The sequence below is a fragment of the Rhinoraja longicauda genome, chromosome 8, assembly GCF_053455715.1.
Source record: "Rhinoraja longicauda isolate Sanriku21f chromosome 8, sRhiLon1.1, whole genome shotgun sequence".
Taxonomy (NCBI): Eukaryota; Metazoa; Chordata; class Chondrichthyes; order Rajiformes; family Arhynchobatidae; genus Rhinoraja; species Rhinoraja longicauda.
The window spans coordinates 73,843,416-73,861,488 of record NC_135960.1 but is presented as its reverse complement, the minus strand read 5'-3'; the positions used below and the strand labels follow the sequence as shown (position 1 = coordinate 73,861,488).

Genomic DNA, 18,073 nt, shown 5'->3' with positions numbered 1-18,073 from the left:
GAGAGATTGAACTTTTCTTCGCCTTCCATCACAGTGAGGAATGTGGAGGAGTCACTATGGTGGATGTTCATGTTAAAATGTATTTTGTGTGTCCTGTTGCTTTTTATTGTTATGACTGTATGGCAAATAAAATTCCTCGTATTTTGCAAAACATACTTGGCTAATAAAGTATGATTGCATGTGTGATTGTGATTGTGAAACAGCAACTGGGGCTTCTGCCAGTTAGCCATCCCTGTGAGCTGCCCCCTGTCTCTCCTAAAGGTGCTGATAGACACTGCTCTAAAATTGTACTGAACCCAGCAGCTCTCAAGTGCCTTCAAATGTCGGAAGCAGCCTTTCATTATGCCAAGCTTGTGCTGTCACCAAGACACAGACGTTCCCTGAATACTAACCCAGTTCCCTTCTCAGACTATTTACATGATCTGTTTGCACCCTTCTCAAGAACAACATTCCAGATGTGGTTCCTCATCTCCCCTCTAAGTTGTTTGCCAAGAATAATTACTGGCCCACTTGCCAGGAGGATATGTTTGTTTTCAGCTTCTCATTTTAGCTGTAATGGCAGTTTCTGTACTTTCTCAAAGTCCAACTTCGATAGCCATTACTGCTCGGGGATGGGGTGGAGGTATAGCTTACACACACAACGCACTCTGAGATAGCAAAAACGAATCTTCCAAACGCTGTCTCTTGATTATTTGTTCTTTATTAAAGTAGCACAAATCAAAAGAATGATTCATAACTTTTCGTTCTTATCAACCGCTTCTTCTTCAAATAATACAGTCGAGACCGTGTGGTCATTATCGTGTGGTCGTTACCATGTGGTCGTGGTGGTTGCAGTTGGCGTGAGTGTGGTTGTGAGTGTGGTTGTGAATGTGGTTGTGTGTGGTTGTGAGTGTGGTTGTGAGTGTGGTTGTGAGTGTGGTTGTGAGTGTGGTTGTGAGTGTGAGTGTGGTAAAAAACTGTATTCTCTCTAGCCTCCTGAGATGTAGACACTCCTCATTACGTATCAAATCACACCCACAAGCACGCAAAAAAGACAGACACTAGAAATATTAAACATGGCCATAATACAATGACAGTAACTAATTTAAGCGTAAATGCTCCTACAATGCCTCTCAACATGCTTAAAACATTCATGTCGTAATTTGGCCAAACAAGAAAAATAGCTTTTCCCCAATCACTGTTCACAACAAATGTCCTTCATCTTTGGTAACGGCTTGGAAAACATATTTTATTCACTTCCATGGTAATCCTGTGTCTTTTCTGAGACGTGGTGTAAAGAGTTGTCCACAATAGGTCCTAACTAGTGATTTATAAAGTCTTCTCAATTTGACCTGGTATCTTTGAGAATTTATGTTCACAAACACCAGAGTGTATCTCAGGTCTTCTACAATTTAGTTTAGTTTAGTTTAGAGATACAGCACGGAAACAGGCCCTTTCGGCCCACCGGGTCTGCGCCGACCAGCGATCCCCGTACATTAACACTATCCTACACCCACTAGGGACAATTTTTACATGTACCCAGTCAGTTAACCTACAAACCTGTACGTCTTTGGAGTGTGGGAGGAAACTAAAGATCTCGGAGAAAAACCACGCAGGTCACGGGGAGAACGTACAAACTCCGTACAAACAGCACCCGTAGTTGGGATGGAACCCGGGTCTCCGGCGCTGCATTCGCTGTAAGGCAGCAACTCTACCGTTGCACCACCAATGTTCATATTCAGCCCCTTTACAATAGACAATAGACAATAGACAATAGGTGCAGGAGTAGGCCATTCAGCCCTTCGAGCCAGCACCGCCATTCAATGCGATCATGGCTGATCACTCTCAATCAGTACCCCGTTCCTGCCTTCTCCCCATACCCCCTCACTCCGCTATCCTTAAGAGCTCTATCCAGCTCTCTCTTGAAAGCATCCAACGAACTGGCCTCCACTGCCTTCTGAGGCAGAGAATTCCACACCTTCACCACTCTCTGACTGAAAAAGTTCTTCCTCATCTCCGTTCTAAATGGCCTACCCCTTATTCTTAAACTGTGGCCCCTTGTTCTGGACTCCCCCAACATTGGGAACATGTTTCCTGCCTCTAATGTGTCTAATCCCCTAATTATCTTATATGTTTCAATAAGATCCCCCCTCATCCTTCTAAATTCCAGTGTATACAAGCCCAATCGCTCCAGCCTTTCAACATACGACAGTCCCGCCATTCCGGGAATTAACCTAGTGAACCTACGCTGCACGCCCTCCATAGCAAGAATATCCTTCCTCAAATTTGGAGACCAAAACTGCACACAGTACTCCAGGTGCGGTCTCACCAGGGCCCGGTACAACTGTAGAAGGACCTCTTTGCTGCTATACTCAACTCCTCTTGTTATGAAGGCCAACATTCCATTGGCTTTCTTCACTGCCTGCTGTACCTGCATGCTTCCTTTCATTGACTGATGCACTAGGACACCCAGATCTCGTTGAACTCCCCCTCCTCCTAACTTGACACCATTCAGATAATAATCTGCCTTTCTATTCTTACTTCCAAAGTGAATAACCTCACACTTATCTACATTAAACTGCATCTGCCATGTATCCGCCCACTCACACAACCTGTCCAAGTCACCCTGCAGCCTTATTGCATCTTCCTCACAATTCACACTACCCCCCAGCTTAGTATCATCTGCAAATTTGCTAATGGTACTTTTAATCCCTTCGTCTAAGTCATTAATGTATATCGTAAATAGCTGGGGTCCCAGCACCGAACCTTGCGGTACCCCACTGGTCACTGCCTGCCATTCCGAAAGGGACCCATTTATCCCCACTCTTTGCTTTCTGTCTGTCAACCAATTTTCTATCCACGTCAGTACCCTACCCCAATGCCATGTGCCCTAATTTTGCCCACTAATCTCCTATGTGGGACCTTGTCAAAGGCTTTCTGAAAGTCGAGGTACACCACATCCACTGACTCTCCCTTGTCAATTTTCCTAGTTACATCCTCAAAAAATTCCAGTAGATTTGTCAAGCATGATTTCCCCTTCGTAAATCCATGCTGACTCGGAACGATCCTGTTACTGCTATCCAAATGCTCAGCAATTTCGTCTTTTATAATTGACTCCAGCATCTTCCCCACCACTGATGTCAGATTAACTGGTCTATAATTACCTGTTTTCTCTCTCCCTCCTTTCTTAAAAAGTGGGATAACATTTGCTATCCTCCAATCCACAGGAACTGATCCTGAATCTATAGAACATTGAAAAATGATCTCCAATGCTTCCACTATTTCTAGAGCCACCTCCTTAAGTACCCTGGGATGGAGACCATCAGACCATCAGACCCTGGGGATTTATCAGCCTTCAGTCCCATCAGCTCTGTATACATTAGTCTTCCTGAGTGACATCATAGATATCTTCACACTGAATTCCATCTGCTCAGCATTCAACCTGTCTCACCAAGCTGCTTCTGTGTCATGTCGTAAGTGATAGGAGCAGAATTAGGCCATTCGGCCCATCAAGTCTACTCTGCTGTTCAATCATGGCTAATCTATCTTTTCCCCCTAACCCCATTCTCCTGCCTTCTCCCCATAACCCCTGACACCCGCACTAATCAAGAATTTATCCATCTCTGCCTTAAAAATATCCATTGACTTGGCCACCACAGCCTTCTGTGGCAAAGAATTTCACAGATTCTCCACCGTCTGGCTAAATAAGTCATCCTCCATTTTCCAATGTTCCACATGATCTGCATCTAAACTGGGCTGATTCTATCACTGACTAGTTTGGCTCTATACAATGGAAAGAGTAATGGACCAAAACTTCATTCTGATAGAACTTCACAATAAACCATGTGTTCTTTCTTTACGTTGGTTCTATTTCACTGTGTAATATGCCCTTTCCAATCTCCCTCTGCAAGGTCTGTTTTCAGTTCATAAAAATTGTCTCTACCCTGGTTGATTGTTGCACTTAGCATAGTTTCTGATTTATTTCCATAATTCCTTTCAGATTAATTATGTTGTGGTCACTATTAACAATACCATTCCCTACTGTGACACACAGTTACCACACCAGGCTGTGATTGATGCTGATTAGATGGGTTTTTTATAGTGCATCTGTTGAAATTGGTAAGAGTCATTGAAGACATGACAAATTTCCTTCGTCTCCTGAGGAAGTAAAGGCATTGATGTGCTTTCGCCTGTCAATGTGGTTGAGCCAGGTCAATATGTTGGTGGTATTTGCACCTGAGGTCCAGTTTCAAGCTGGAAAGGGTACAGAGAAGATTACGAGCAAGTTGCCAGGACTAGAAGGTCTGAGCTACAAGGCGAGGTTGAGCAGGCTGGGACTCTATTCCTTGGAGAGGTTGAGCAGGCTGGGACTCTATTCCTTGGGGCGCAGGAGGATGAGGTGTGATCCTATAGAGATGTATGTAATTATGAGAGGAATAGATTGGGTAGATGCACAAAGTCCCTTGCCCAGAATAGGTGAAACGAGGACCAGAGGACAAAGGTTTAAGGTGAAGGGAAAAGATTTAATAGGAATCTGAGGGGTGACTTTTTCACACTAAAGATGGTGGATGTATGGAACAAGCTGCAAGAGGAGATAGTTGAGGCAGGGACTATCCCAACATTTAAGAAACAGTTAGACAGGTACATGGATAGGACATGTTCGGAGGGATCTGGACTAAATGCGGGCAGGTGGGACTAGTGTATGTAGCTGGGACATATTGGCCTGTGTGGGCATGTTGGGCTGAAGGGCCTGTTTCCACCCTGTATCACTCTATGACTCGATCACTCTACGACCTAACATTTGAAGTGCTCGATCATCTCCACTTTGACAACATTGATGTGGTGGTTGCTGATTTACAAAGACACCAAGTGCTGAAGCAACTGACTCCAGCAATTTGTGTCTTTGTTGAGGGAGAGGGTCTTGTCCTGACACCATGTTACTCAGCTCTCTATCTCCCTCCTGCACTCTGTCTCATCACTGTGTTGAGGTCTAGCCCAGCATGGTGGTGTCATCGGCAAACCTGTACACGGAGTTAGAGCAGAAGTTGGCCGCATAATCACATGTATAGGAAGTATGATACGGAGCGAGGAAGCAGCCTTGTGAAGCATGGATGTTGAGAAGGGCAGGTGTTAAGAAGGGATAGGGCGGCACGGTGGCGCAGCGGTAGAGTTGCTGCCTTACAGCGAATGCAACGCCAGAGACCCGGGTCCGATCCCGACTACAGGTGCTGTCTGTACGGAGTTTGCACGTTCTCCCCGTGACCTGCGTGGGTTTTCTCCGAGATCTTCAAATTTCCTCCCACACTCCAAAGACTTAGGTTAATTGGCTTGGTATAAGTGTAAATTGTCCCTAGTGGGTGTAGGATAGTGTTAATGTGCAGGGATCGCTGGGCAGCGCAGACTCGGTGGGCCGAAGGGCCTGTTTCCACGCTGTATCTCTAAACTAAACTAAACTAAAAGTATTATGGAGGATATTTTCTCCCCTGTTCTCACTGATTGCTGTCTATCAGTCAGGGAGTCAAGGACGCAGTTGTGGAGGGGAGCAGAGAGTGTTTGAGTTTCTGAGCTTGGTTGAAATTATGATGTTATAGGAAGAGTCTTCGGATGTTAAAGTCAATAAATGGGAGTCTGATGTGGGCAGTCTGGTTACCCAGATATTCCAGGGATAAGTGTAGGACCAGGGAAATGGCAACTGTTGTGGACCTGTTGTAGCAGTAGACGAGTTGCTTTGGCTCCCGACTGTCTGGAAGGCTGGAGTTAACCAGCCTCTCAAAAGGCTTCATGATGGTGGATGCCAGAACCACAGACTGGAGTCATTAAGCCACGTACCTTGTTTTTATTTCGCATCAGGATAGTGATCTTCTGAAAGCAAGTGGAGAGGACAATTCAGAGAAGATTAAACAAGGATTCATGGTGCGGTGGCAAGAAATGTTACAATTTCTGTGAGGGACAGAGCCTTGGGAAATGAATAAATGGAATAAAAAGTTATCCCTGTTCACATTCACTGTTTAGTTTAGAGATACAGCGCGAAAACAGGCCCTTCGGCCCACCGGGTCCGCGCCGACCAACGATCCCCGCACATTAACACTATCCTACACACACTAGGGACAATTTTTACATTTACCCAGCCAATTAACCTACAAACCTGTACGTCTTTGGAGTGTGGGAGGAAACCGAAGATCTCGGAAAAACTCATGCACGTCACGGGGAGAACGTACAAACTCTGTACAGACAGCACCCGTAGTTGGGATGGAACCCGGGTCTCCAGCGATGTAAGGCAGCAACTCTACCGCTGCGCCATCGTGCCACCCGATTGTCATTGGAAGGGAACCATTGGAATTCTCTGCCTCAGAAGGCAGTGGAGGCCAATTCTCTGAACGCATTCAAGACAGAGCTAGATAGAGCTCTTAAGGATAGCGGAGTCAGGGGGTATGGGGAGAAGGCAGGAACGGGGTACTGATTGAGAATGATCAGCCATGATCACATTGAATGGCGGTGCTGGCTTGAAGGGCCGAATGGCCTCCTCCTGCACCTATTGTCTATTGTCTATTGCAGGTAAAGTGAAGTCCAATACATAGAGCAATGGTAGTGCAGTTTCTATTTGTAGAATATGGACATTTATTTCATCGGTTCCTGATGAGTAAGAAGGATCCTGATCAGGAAGTAGCAAACGCAATGTTTCTCAAGCACTAAAGCGCACCCAGATTCCAACATAGCAAAGAGGAAGCACATCGTATTATGCGAGCATAAAGAAACACTTGTATATGTAATTATTGGATATAACTGATGTTTGAAACAATTTGTGCAAAACTGGATAGACACAAAAGCTGGATTAACCCAACGGGTCAGACAGCATCTTTGGAGAACAGGAATAGGTGACGTTTCAGGTCGAGAGCCTCCTTCAGACTGAGAATCAGAGGAAAGAGAAATGAGGGATATCAATGATGATGTAGAGAGGTATAGAACAAATGAATGAAAGATATGCAAAAAACTAACATTGATAGACGAAACAGGCCATTTAGCTGTGGGTTTGGTGAAAACCAGTTATAAACTGGAATTAAAACTGGGACTAAAATAACCAACACTAGAAATAATTTGCAGCTCAGGTGGAATCTGTGAAAAGAGGAACATTTAATATTTCTGTACAAGACTGCTTAGCAGAATTATCGGTTTCTCTTTCCATAGTTGCAACCTAACTTGATCAAAGTCTGTTTACAGCCATTTAATTTTCCGATCAGTCTCCTTCCCACTTGCCATCCTTCCGATCACCACCCATTCTCATAGATACATAGATACATAGACAATAGGTGCAGGAGGAGGCCATTCGGCCCTTTGAGCCAGCACCGCCATTCAATGTGATCATGGCTGATCAACCACATCCTGATTCCACTAACTCTCTTCTGAACGCATCCAGTGATTTGGCCTACACTGCCTTCTGAAGCAGAGAATTCCACAAAGTCATAACTCTCTTGGTGAAAAAGTATTTCCTTATCTCATTTTTAAATGGCCTACCCCTTATTACATAGAAAATAGGTGCAGGAGGAGGCCATTCGGCCCTTCGAGCCAGCACCGCCATTCATTGTGATCATGGCTGATCGTCCCCAATCAATAACTCGTGCCTGCCTTCTCCCCATATCCCTTGATTCCACTAGCCCCTAGAGCTCTATCTACCTCTCTCTTAAATCCATCCAGTGATTTGGCCTCCACTGCCCTCTGTGGCAGAGAATTCCACAAATTCACAACTCTCTGGGTGAAAAAGTTTTTTCTCACCTCAGTTTTAAATGCCCCCCCCCCCCTTTATTCTAAGACTGTGGCCCCTGGTTCTGGACTTTTCCTGCATTTAGCTTGTCCAGTCCTTTTATAATTTTATATGTTTGTATAAGATTCCCTCTCATCCTTCTAAATTCCAGTGAATACAAGCCTAGTCTTTTCAATCTTTCCTCATATGACAGTCCCGCCATCCCAGTGATCAATTTCGTGAACCTACGCTGCACTGCCTCAATAACAAGGATGTCCTTCCTCAAATTAGATGACCAAAACTGTACACAATACTCCAGATGTGGTCTTACCAGAGCCCTATACAACTGCAGAAGAACCTCTTTACTCCTATACTGAAATCCTCTCGTTATGAAGGCCAACATGCCATTAGCTTTCTTCACTGCCTGCTGTACCTGCACGCCAACTTTCAGTGACTGGTGTACACGGACACCCAGGTCTCGCTGCACCTCCCCTTACCTAACGTAACACCATTCAGATAATAATCTTCCTTCCTGTTCTTGCCACCAATCCACATTATACTGCATCTGCCATGCATCTGCCCACTCACCCAACCTGTCCAAATCACCCTGCAAACTCATAGCATCCTCTTTACAGTTCACACTGCCACCCAGTTTTGTGTCATCTGCAAATTTGCTAAACTTACTTTTAATTCCTTCATCTAAATCATTAATGTATATTGTAAATAGCTGCGGTCCCAGCACCGAGCCTTGCAGTACCCCACTAGTCACTGCCTGCCTTCTGAAAGGCACCCGTTAAGCCCTACTCTTTGTTTTCTGTCTGCCAACCAATTTTCTATCCATGTCAATACCCCCAATACTATGTGCTCCAATTTTGCCCACGAATCTCCTGTGTGGGATCTCAGCAAAGGCTTTCTGAAAGTCCAGGTACACTACATCCACTGGCTCACCCTTGTCCATTTTCCCAGTTACATCCTCAAAAAATTCCAGAAGATTAGTCAAGCATGATTTCCCCTTCGTAAATCCATGCTGACTCGGAACGATCCTGTTACTGCTATTCAAATGCTCCGCAATTTCGTCTTTTATAATTGACTCCAGCATCTTCCCCACCACTGAAGTCAGGCTAACTGGTCTATAATTCCCTGCTTTCTCTCTCGCTCCTTTCTTAAAAAGTGGGATAATATTAGCGACCCTCCAATCCACAGGAACTGATCCAGAATCTATAGAACATTGGAAATGATCACCAATGATCACCAATGCGTCCACGATTTCTAGAGCCACTTCCTTGAGTACCCTGGGATGCAGACCCAAATCCCTGGGGATTTATCAGCCTTTAGTCCCATCAGTCTACCCAACACCATTTCCTGCCTAATGTGAATTTGCTTCAGTTCCTCCGTCACCCTAGGACCTCTGTCCACTAGAACATCTGGGAGATATTTGTGTCTTCCTTAGTGAAGACAGAACCAATGTACCTGTTCAACTCGTTTGCCATTTCCTTGTTCCCCTATAATAAATTCCCCAGCTTCTGTCTTCAAGGGACCCACATTTGCCTTGACTACATTTTTCATAACTATTTTTTTCCTCGTCACTTACCTAAAGAAGCTTTTACTATCCTCCTTTATATTCTGGGCAAGCTTACCCTCGTACTTCGTCTTTTCTCCCCGTATTGCCTTTTTAGTTATCTTCTGATGCTCTTTAACATTCACGCAATTTTCTGGCTTCCCGCTCATCTTTGCTATGTTATACGCCTCCTCTTTTATTTTTATACTGTCCTTGACTTCCTTTGTCAGCCACTGGTGCCTCTTACTCCCCTTAGAAACTTTCTTCCTCTTTGGAATGAACTGATCATGCACCTTCTGTATTATTCCCCTTTAAGTATTATCTAAAGCCACTGTCAGTGACACTGCAGAACATAATCCTAAGCTTATTTTACACAGACGGATATCAGGCTTCAAAAAAGTAGTTACTTAAGGGGGAGGCACGGTGGTGCAGCGGTAGAGTTGCTGCCTCACAGCGCTTAAAGTGTCAGAGACCCGGGTTCGATCCCGACTACGGGTGCTGTCTGTACAGTTTGTACGTTCTCCCCATGACCTGCGTGGGTTTTCTCCGAGATCTTCAGTTTCCTCCCACACTCCTAAGACGTACAGGTTTGTAGGCTAATTGGCTTGGTAAATGTAAAAATTGTCCCTAGTGTGTGTAGGCTAGTGTTAATGTGCGGGGATCGCTGGGCGGTGCGGATGGTGAGGAAGGGCCTGTTTCTGCACTGTATCTCTAAACTAAAAAGTGTGTTCTTAGATACTTTAAAACATGCTGATAATTATGGCATAAAAAGAAGCTGTGAAGATAATTCAGATATGCCTTAAAGTTGCAACTATGTAGTGAGCCATTAACTCAGACATCTGAAGAAGGGTCTCGACCAGAAACGTCACCCATTCCTTCTCTCCAGAGAGTGACTCCAGCTTTTTGTGTCTATCTCCAGAGACACAAGGCCATGCAGATGCTGGAATTTTGAGTGAAACACAAAGTTTAGAGTAACTCAGTTCAGGAAGCGTCTCTGGAAGGAATGGGCAGACGGCATTTTGGGACAGGACCCTTCTTCAGACTAATTGTGGGGTGGGGGGGAGGGGGTAGAAAGCTAGAATAGAGGTGGGAGCAGGACAAAGCTTGGCAAGTGATAGGTGAAAACACTCCTCACCTGAATCCACCTATCACTTGCCAGGCTTTGTCTCTCCCCCACCTCTTATCCAGCTTTCTCCCCCCTCCGACAATCAGTCTGAAGAAGGGTCCCAACCCGAAACAGCGTCTGTCCAGAGATGCTGCCTGACCCACTGAGTTACACCAGCACTTTGTTTCTCAGACCTTCGAGACTTACTCCATTGCCAAAGTGGAGACTGCCTTATCAATTCTTACAAATCGGTATTAATGTAGGTCAAACATATATTTGTTCATCTAACCTTTTTTTCCCCAAGATCATAATTTTGCTTTCATTTGTCTGGCAAGAACTGAAGGTAATGGTCTGTCTCCAATTGGGCTAACCTTCACTCTGCAGCCTTTTGCAATGATTCACACAGTATTGCTAATGGCATGTTGGCCTTCATAACAAGAGGATTTGAGTACAGGAGTAAAGAGGTCCTTCTGCAGTTGTACAGGGGCCTGGTGAGACCACATCTGGAGTATTGTGTGCAGCTTTTGTCTCCTAATTTGAGGAAGAACATCCTTGCTATTGAGGCAGTGCAGTGTAGTTTCACGAGATTGATCCCTGGGATGGCGGGGCTGTCATATGAGGAAAGATTGGAAAGATTGGGCTTGTATTCACAGGAGTTTAGAAAGATGAGAGAGGATCTTATAGAAACGTATAAAATTATAAAAGGACTGGACAAGCTAGATGCAGGAAAAATGTTCCCAATGTTGGGGGAGTCCAGAACCAGGGGCCACAGTCTAAGAATAAAGGGGAGGCCATTGAAAACTGAGATGAGAAAAAACTTTCTCATCCAGTGAGTTGTGAATTTGTGGAATTCTCTGCCACAGAAGGCAGTGGAGGCCAATTCACTGGATGAATTTAAAAGAGAGTTAGATAGAGCTCCAGGGCCTAGCGAAATCAAGGGATATGGGGAGAAGGCAGGCACGGGTTACTGATTGTGGATGATCAGCCATGATCACAATGAATGATGGTGCTGGCTTGAAGGGCCGATTGGCCTCCGTCTGCAACCATTTTTCTATGTTTCTATGTAATCCCACAACTGTGCTGGTAAGACTGGACTTCACAAGTACAGCAGTGTCTTTTGGGCAAGTAAAAATGTTGGAAGAGCCATCCTTGTACAGTGTTTGTGTGCTTGCTGTAAGAACAGATCCCCATTGAACTTGGTCTGTTGTGTTCCTTCCTTGTACAGTGTTTGTGTGCTTGCTGTAAGAACAGATCCCCATTGAACTTGGTCTGTTGTGTTCCTTCCTTGTACAGTGTTTGTGTGCTTGCTGTAAGAACAGATCCCCATTGAACTTGGTCTGGTGTGTTCCTTCCACAGCCCTCATGCATGCCGTGGTATTTGGAAACGTGACTGCCATAATCCAGAGAATGTATTCGCGACGTTCCTTGTACCACACCAGGACTAAAGACTTGAAGGATTTCATCCGTGTTCATCGACTGCCCAAACTGCTGAAGCAGCGAATGCTGGAATGCTTCCAAACCACCTGGTCTGTGAATAGTGGCATTGATGCGAATGAGGTACATCTCTCCAACTTTATCTCATAAACTTTGGGTTCTCTCAATGTTCAAGAACTGCAAAGTTGATCAGAGCGTAACAAAATGACAAGTTTAATCAAGCGACCTGCTTTTCTCCCTCTTTGACCATAAAGTACAGATCCTTATCGATCTTATAGAGGTGTATAAGATCACGAGAGGAATAGATCGGGTAGAGTCCCTTGCCCAGAGCAGGGGAATCGAGGACCAGGGGACATAGGTTTAAGATGACGGGGAAAACATTTAAGAAACAGTTGGGCAGGTACATGGCATAGGACAGGTTTGGAGGGATGGTGCAAATGCGGGCAGGTGGGACTAGTGTAGCTGGGACATGTTGAACGGTGTGGACAAGTTGGGCTGGAGAGCCTGTTTCCACACTGCATGACTTAGGACTCTAAGTGTTTGTCCATTTGGTTAATTAATCATATGTTTTAAACAGCGTAATTCCATTGTAGCCAATTAGCCCAGTTTAGCACCTGTACTAATCGTTCATCACCATCTGATAATCTCATGACCACAGGAAAAATACAGGGAACATAGATTTACAAGAAGACATACCCAGTGCTGAACAGCAGTCATGAACACAGTTTTAAAATTCATTGGCCCTGATATTCAACAGTGACACTGTTTAATTTAACACAGTGAAGATGAAAATTAATTTATTTCCCTGGAACAGAGTCAAGAGTCAATAGTGTTTAATTCACTGGATGGTTTCAAGAGTCAGATTTAGCTCTTAGGGCGAAGGAAATCAAGGGATATGGGGAAAAAGCAGGAACGGGGTACTGATTTTAGATAATCAGCCATGATCATATTGAATGGTGGCGCTGGCTCGAAGGGCCGAATGGCCGCCTCCTGCACCTATTTTCTATGTTTTGTATCTTTCTTACAACACAACAGAAGCAGTAGCAACAATAAATGTACAATATTTATTTAGTTATCTATATACTAAAGCTCTCGTTTGTTATCTTGTTTGTGACTGAACTTCAGCCAAAACGGTATACGATAGCGCGACAATTTTAGGCTCACCTTACTCACCATTGTCACTTTAGTGATAATGCAAGTAGTTTTATTGAAATCGGTGTTATATTTTTAACGTTATTCCCATTTTAAAGTTTAAAAGGAGGGGCGGGGAGGGGAGGAGGGATGGGGGAGGGAAGGGGGGAGTGGGGGAGAAGGGAGAGGGGAGGGGAGGGTTGAGGAGACAGAGGAGGGGGGAGGACAGGGTGCTGCACCAATGCAGGAGAGGTTTGGGCCCAACAGGTCCACTTGGTTTAGTTCTAACTAAACTAGACAATAATAGTGCAAAAACCAAAGTACACTGAGCAAGCAAGGTAGTACAAGGAGGCAAGGGATATGGGGAGAAGGCAGGCACGGGTTACTGATTGTGGATGATCAGGCATGATCACAATGAATAGCAGTGCTGGCTCGAGGGGCTGAATGGCCTCCTCCTGCACCTATTTTCTTCGTTTATATGTTTCAACATATTTTGGTAGTGTTGAGCTGGCTGAGGTACGATTTGCTCGGGGTTGTGGAAGGAGCTGATGGTAGATGGGATGAAGCTGTTCTTGAACTTAGAGGTGATGGTTCTCAAACTCCTGCAACTTCTTCCTGACAGTAGACACAAAATCGAAGGTAGACACAAAATGCTGGAGTAACTCAGCGGGAGAGGCAGCATCTCTGGAGAGAAGGAATGGGTGAGGATTTGGGTTAGGGGTGCCATCTCACTCCCAAATACGGGACAAGGTGACATCATGTGACCTCACCCAGCCAGCAGCTACGTGCTCCCGCTCCACCAATGGCGGGAGGCAGGTTGCTACACAACCTCCGTTAGGCGAACGCACTCGGCCCCGCTCCCCAAACACACTCCGTTAGCCTACAGTGTCCCGGCCTGCAACGGCCTGCGGGCCTAATACGGGACAAGGGCGGTGATTAAATGTTTCAGAGTATCTGAATATTTTCTGCCCGAGTTGCTTCTCCCCACAGCTGTGACCTGACGGCTGATTTTCTAATTGTTTTGTGTCACTGAACTAGCTGCTGCTTTTCCAACTGCTCTGTGTCTTTAACTCCAAATTTCTTACTGCACTACAACCTTCCTCTCACACCCTTCCACCATTCTGACCTGAATCTGCCAAATCCATTACTGTCTGGGTCTGAATCCATTGCTGTATTGTCTAAAGAAGGGTCTCAACCCGAAACACCACCTAGTCCATTTCTCCAGAGATGCTGCCTGTCCCACTGAGTTACTCCAGCATTTTGTGCCTATCTTCGATGTTAACCAGCATCTGCAGTTCCTTCCTACACAAATCCATTACTGTGTCTGCCCTCTCTTCACCTAGATTCTTGTTTGCCTGGCTTTGTCCCAACAGTTCTCTCTGAATAGTTTGCATTGCCGAGTACTTCTGATCAATTGATTGAAGAATGGGGTGCTTATAGTGACAAGTTTGTAAAGACTATCAAGACTTTTAGATATAACCCTAGGGGCTAGCGTAATCAAGAGATGTGGGCAGATGTTCACGAGATTGATCCCTGGGATGGCGGGACTGTCATATGAGGAAAGATTGAAAAGATTAGGCTTGTATCCACTGGAGTCCAGAACCAGGGGCCACAGTCTAAGAATAAAGAGGAGGCCATTTAAAACTGAGGTGAGAAGAAACTTTTTCACCCAGAGAGTTGTGAATTTGTGGAATTCTCTGCCACAGAAGGCAGTGGAGGCCAAATCACTGGATGAATTTAAAAGTGAGTTAGATAGAGCTCTAGGGGCTAGTGGAATCAAGGGATATGGGGAGAAGGCAGGCACAGGTTACTGATTGTAGATGATCAGCCATGATCACAATGAATGGCAGTGCTGGCTCGAAGGGCCAAATGGCCTCCTCCTGCACCTATTTTCTACATTTCTATATTTCTACGTTAATTGAGATGTGTGAGGCACATTTTTTACTCGGAGAGTGGTAGGCATTTGGAACATACTGCAAACAGATAGGATGGAGACTTCGAAGAGGCATTTGGAGTGGTAGATGAATGAACATGCAGAGAATGGAGGTATATGCATCATGCACAGGTAAATGGGATGTTTACTTTGGTAACATGGTCAGCACAAAAATCATGGGCCGGAGAACCAGCTCCCATGCTGTACTGTTTTGTTTTATGCTCTAACCTCGACTCATTCATGATTCTGTTACCTATACTTGGACAGCATATGTAAAATGATGTGCCGATAGGAACTCCAGATGCTAGTTAACTCGGAAGATAGGCAGAAAATGCTGGAGTAGCTCAGCGGGACAGGCAGCATCTCTGGAGAGAAGGAATGGGTGACGTTTCGGGTCGAGACCCTTCTTTAGACTGAGAGTCAGAGAGTCAGCAGGCACAGAGATAAGGAAGTGTAAGGTGTGAAAATTAGACATCAAAGGGGATGCAGTTCAAGGAAAATGTAGAATAGATCATTGCTAGCCAGAAGGTGACAAGTAAGCGTACAGAAAGAGAATTTAATGGGGGACAGACAGACTGGTTAGAGAACTGGGAAGCGAGGGATGGAGAGAGAGAGGGAAAGCAATCGTTACTTGAAGTATGGGTGGTCACGGTGGCGCAGCGATAGAGTTGCTGCTTTACAGGGAATGCAGCGCCGGACACCCGGGTTCCATCCCGACTACGGGCGCCGTCTGTACGGAGTTTGTACGTTCTCCCCATGACCTGCGTGGGTTTTCTCCGAGATCTTCGGTTTCCTCCCACACTCCAAAGAGGAGCAAGTTTTTAGGTTAATTGGCTTGGTAAATGTAAAAATTGTCCCTGGTGGGTGTAGGATATTGTTAATGTGTGGGGATCGCTGGTCGGCCCGGACCCGGTGGGCCGAAGGGCCTGTTTCCGCGCTGTATCTCTAAACTAAACTAAACTAAAGTCAATATTCATACCGCTAGGGTGTAAGATTCCCAAGTGAGATATGAGGTGCTGATCCTCCAATTTGCACTGGGCCTCACTCTGACAATGGAGGAGGCCCAGGACAGAAAGGTCAGATTGGGAATGGGAGGGGGAGTTAAAGTGTTGAGCAACTGGGAGATTAGGTATGTTTAGGCGGACTGAGTCCCGCTGAGTTACTCCAGGATTTTGCGTCTATCTTCATATGTAAAAAGATATAATTTCAGCATTTTGAATGGAAACAGTGTTCTTCCTGCAAGGATATTTATTTACTAAGTAATATATTGTTCTGGGAGGTAAACCATTTATTTTTGAGTTCAATACCATGTAATATATTTTGTGTCGCAGGAGGATAAGAGTTTAGCTTGTTCAGATGATTTAATGCAACATTCTAGACAAAGATGGCCAGAGATGTTGAAAGGTTTTGACATCTTGTATCCATTTCTAATAACTACATTTCCAGCTTGTATTTCTAATGCCAAAACACATCAAGGATAAACTAAACCATATCAATTCTAATGAACATTGAAAATTTGGGTGCAGCTTAGATATGACCTTTTCCAGAAGGTGGAATGAGACTTAACAAGTGTCGTGCAGTGGCATTTGCGATTCTGAAACTGCAAAGTCAATGTTTAATTTAGTTTAGAGATACAGTGCGGAAACAGGCCCTTCAACCCACCGAATCCGCACCGACCAGCGATCCCCGCACATTAACAATACCCACACTAGGGATAATTTTTACATTTACCAAGCCAATTAACCTACAAACCTGTACGTCTTTGGAGTGTGGGAGGAAACCGAAGATCTCGGAGAAAACCCACGCAGGTCACGGGGAGAATGTACAAACTCCGTACAGACAGCACCCGTAGTCAGGATTGAACCTGAGTCTCCGGCGCTGCAAGCACTGTAAGGCAGCAACTCTACCGCCGCGCCACCGTGACCGCCAATAACCAATAAACTAACTCAAAAGAGAAATGGAGTTGAGTAAATCTGACCTATGGCACTCTAAGTGAAGAAGTGGTAGAGATCGCCGATTGATGTTTGTTATTGATGTATATTCGACAGTAGTTTCAGCTGAAAGGCAGTTTTGTTCGTCCCAAGTTTGCATTGCCATCACATCTTGATTTTGTGACCGCAATTCTACATGAAGACCTTTTGCAGATGATAGAGAATAATTTATTGGACACTTATACCTCTTCCTCAGGCGGCTGCTGATCCGATCTCTTGCATGGTGAAAGTGTTCTCTCTGTGGCTTTGTTATCATTGAGCAATACAAAATAATTCTCTGGCACACTTGGTCTTCATGCAGTGTTACAGCATAAAGGCAAAATTCACCAGAAGCCTTAGTCGATGGCTAATGTTGCTTCATTCAAAGCACTTGCAGTCTGTAGCTCCCTGAAAGTCGCACCACAAGCAGATGAAGTGGTACTGAATGGTGTCAAGTATTCTTGCCTTCATTGGTCAGAGCACTGACTATATGAGTCAGGAAGTCATGTTGCAGCCTCATCCGACTTTGGTTCGGCTGCATTTAGAAACATAGAAAATAGGTGCAGGAGGAGGCCATTTAACCCTTCGAGCCAGCACCGCCATTCATTGTGATAATCGCTGATCATCCACAATCAGTAACCCGTGCCTGCCTTCTCCCCATATCCCTTGATTCCAATAGCCCCTAGAGCTCTATCTAACTCTCTTTTAAATTCATCCAGTGAATTGGCCTCCAATGCCTTCTGTAGCAGAGAATCCCACAAATTCACAACTCTCTGGGTGAAAATGTTTCTTCTCACCTTAGTTTTAAATGGCCTCCCCTTTATTCTTAGACTGTGCCCCCTGGTTCTGGACTCCCCCAGCATTGGGAACATTTTTCCTGCATCTAGCTTGTCCAGTCCTTTTATAATTTTATACGTCTCTATAAGATCCCCTCTCATCCTTCTAAACACCAGTGAATACAAGCCCAGTTTTACCAATCTTTCCTCATATGACAGTCCCACAATCCTGGGGATTAACCTTGGTGAACCTAGGCTGTGCTGCTTCGATAGCAAGGATGTCCTTCCTCAAATTAGGAGACCAAATCTGCACGCATTTCTCGATATGTGGTCTCACAAGAGCCCTGTACAACTGCAGAAGGGTTTGCAGAACAGTGTGCAGTTCTGGTTCCCCCAACCCAGGAATAATGTTGAAACTCTGCAGACTGTGCAGAGTGCTGCCTGAATTA

The 18,073-nt window shown here is 45.0% G+C and overlaps 1 protein-coding gene across 3 annotated transcripts in view; it reads left to right on the top strand.

Annotated features, from left to right (window-relative positions):
- The window catches only part of kcnh3 (potassium voltage-gated channel, subfamily H (eag-related), member 3), a 574,739-nt gene that overhangs the window by 431,093 nt on the left and 125,573 nt on the right, over positions 1–18,073 (top strand). For all 3 annotated transcript variants that reach the window (XR_013547570.1, XM_078404288.1, XM_078404287.1), the window contains exon 9: positions 11,738–11,937. Coding sequence is in view for 2 of the 3 variants with exons in the window: in XM_078404288.1 (XP_078260414.1) it covers positions 11,738–11,937 (200 nt within the window). In the remaining variant the exon portion in view is untranslated. The remainder of the gene's footprint in view (positions 1–11,737; positions 11,938–18,073) is intronic.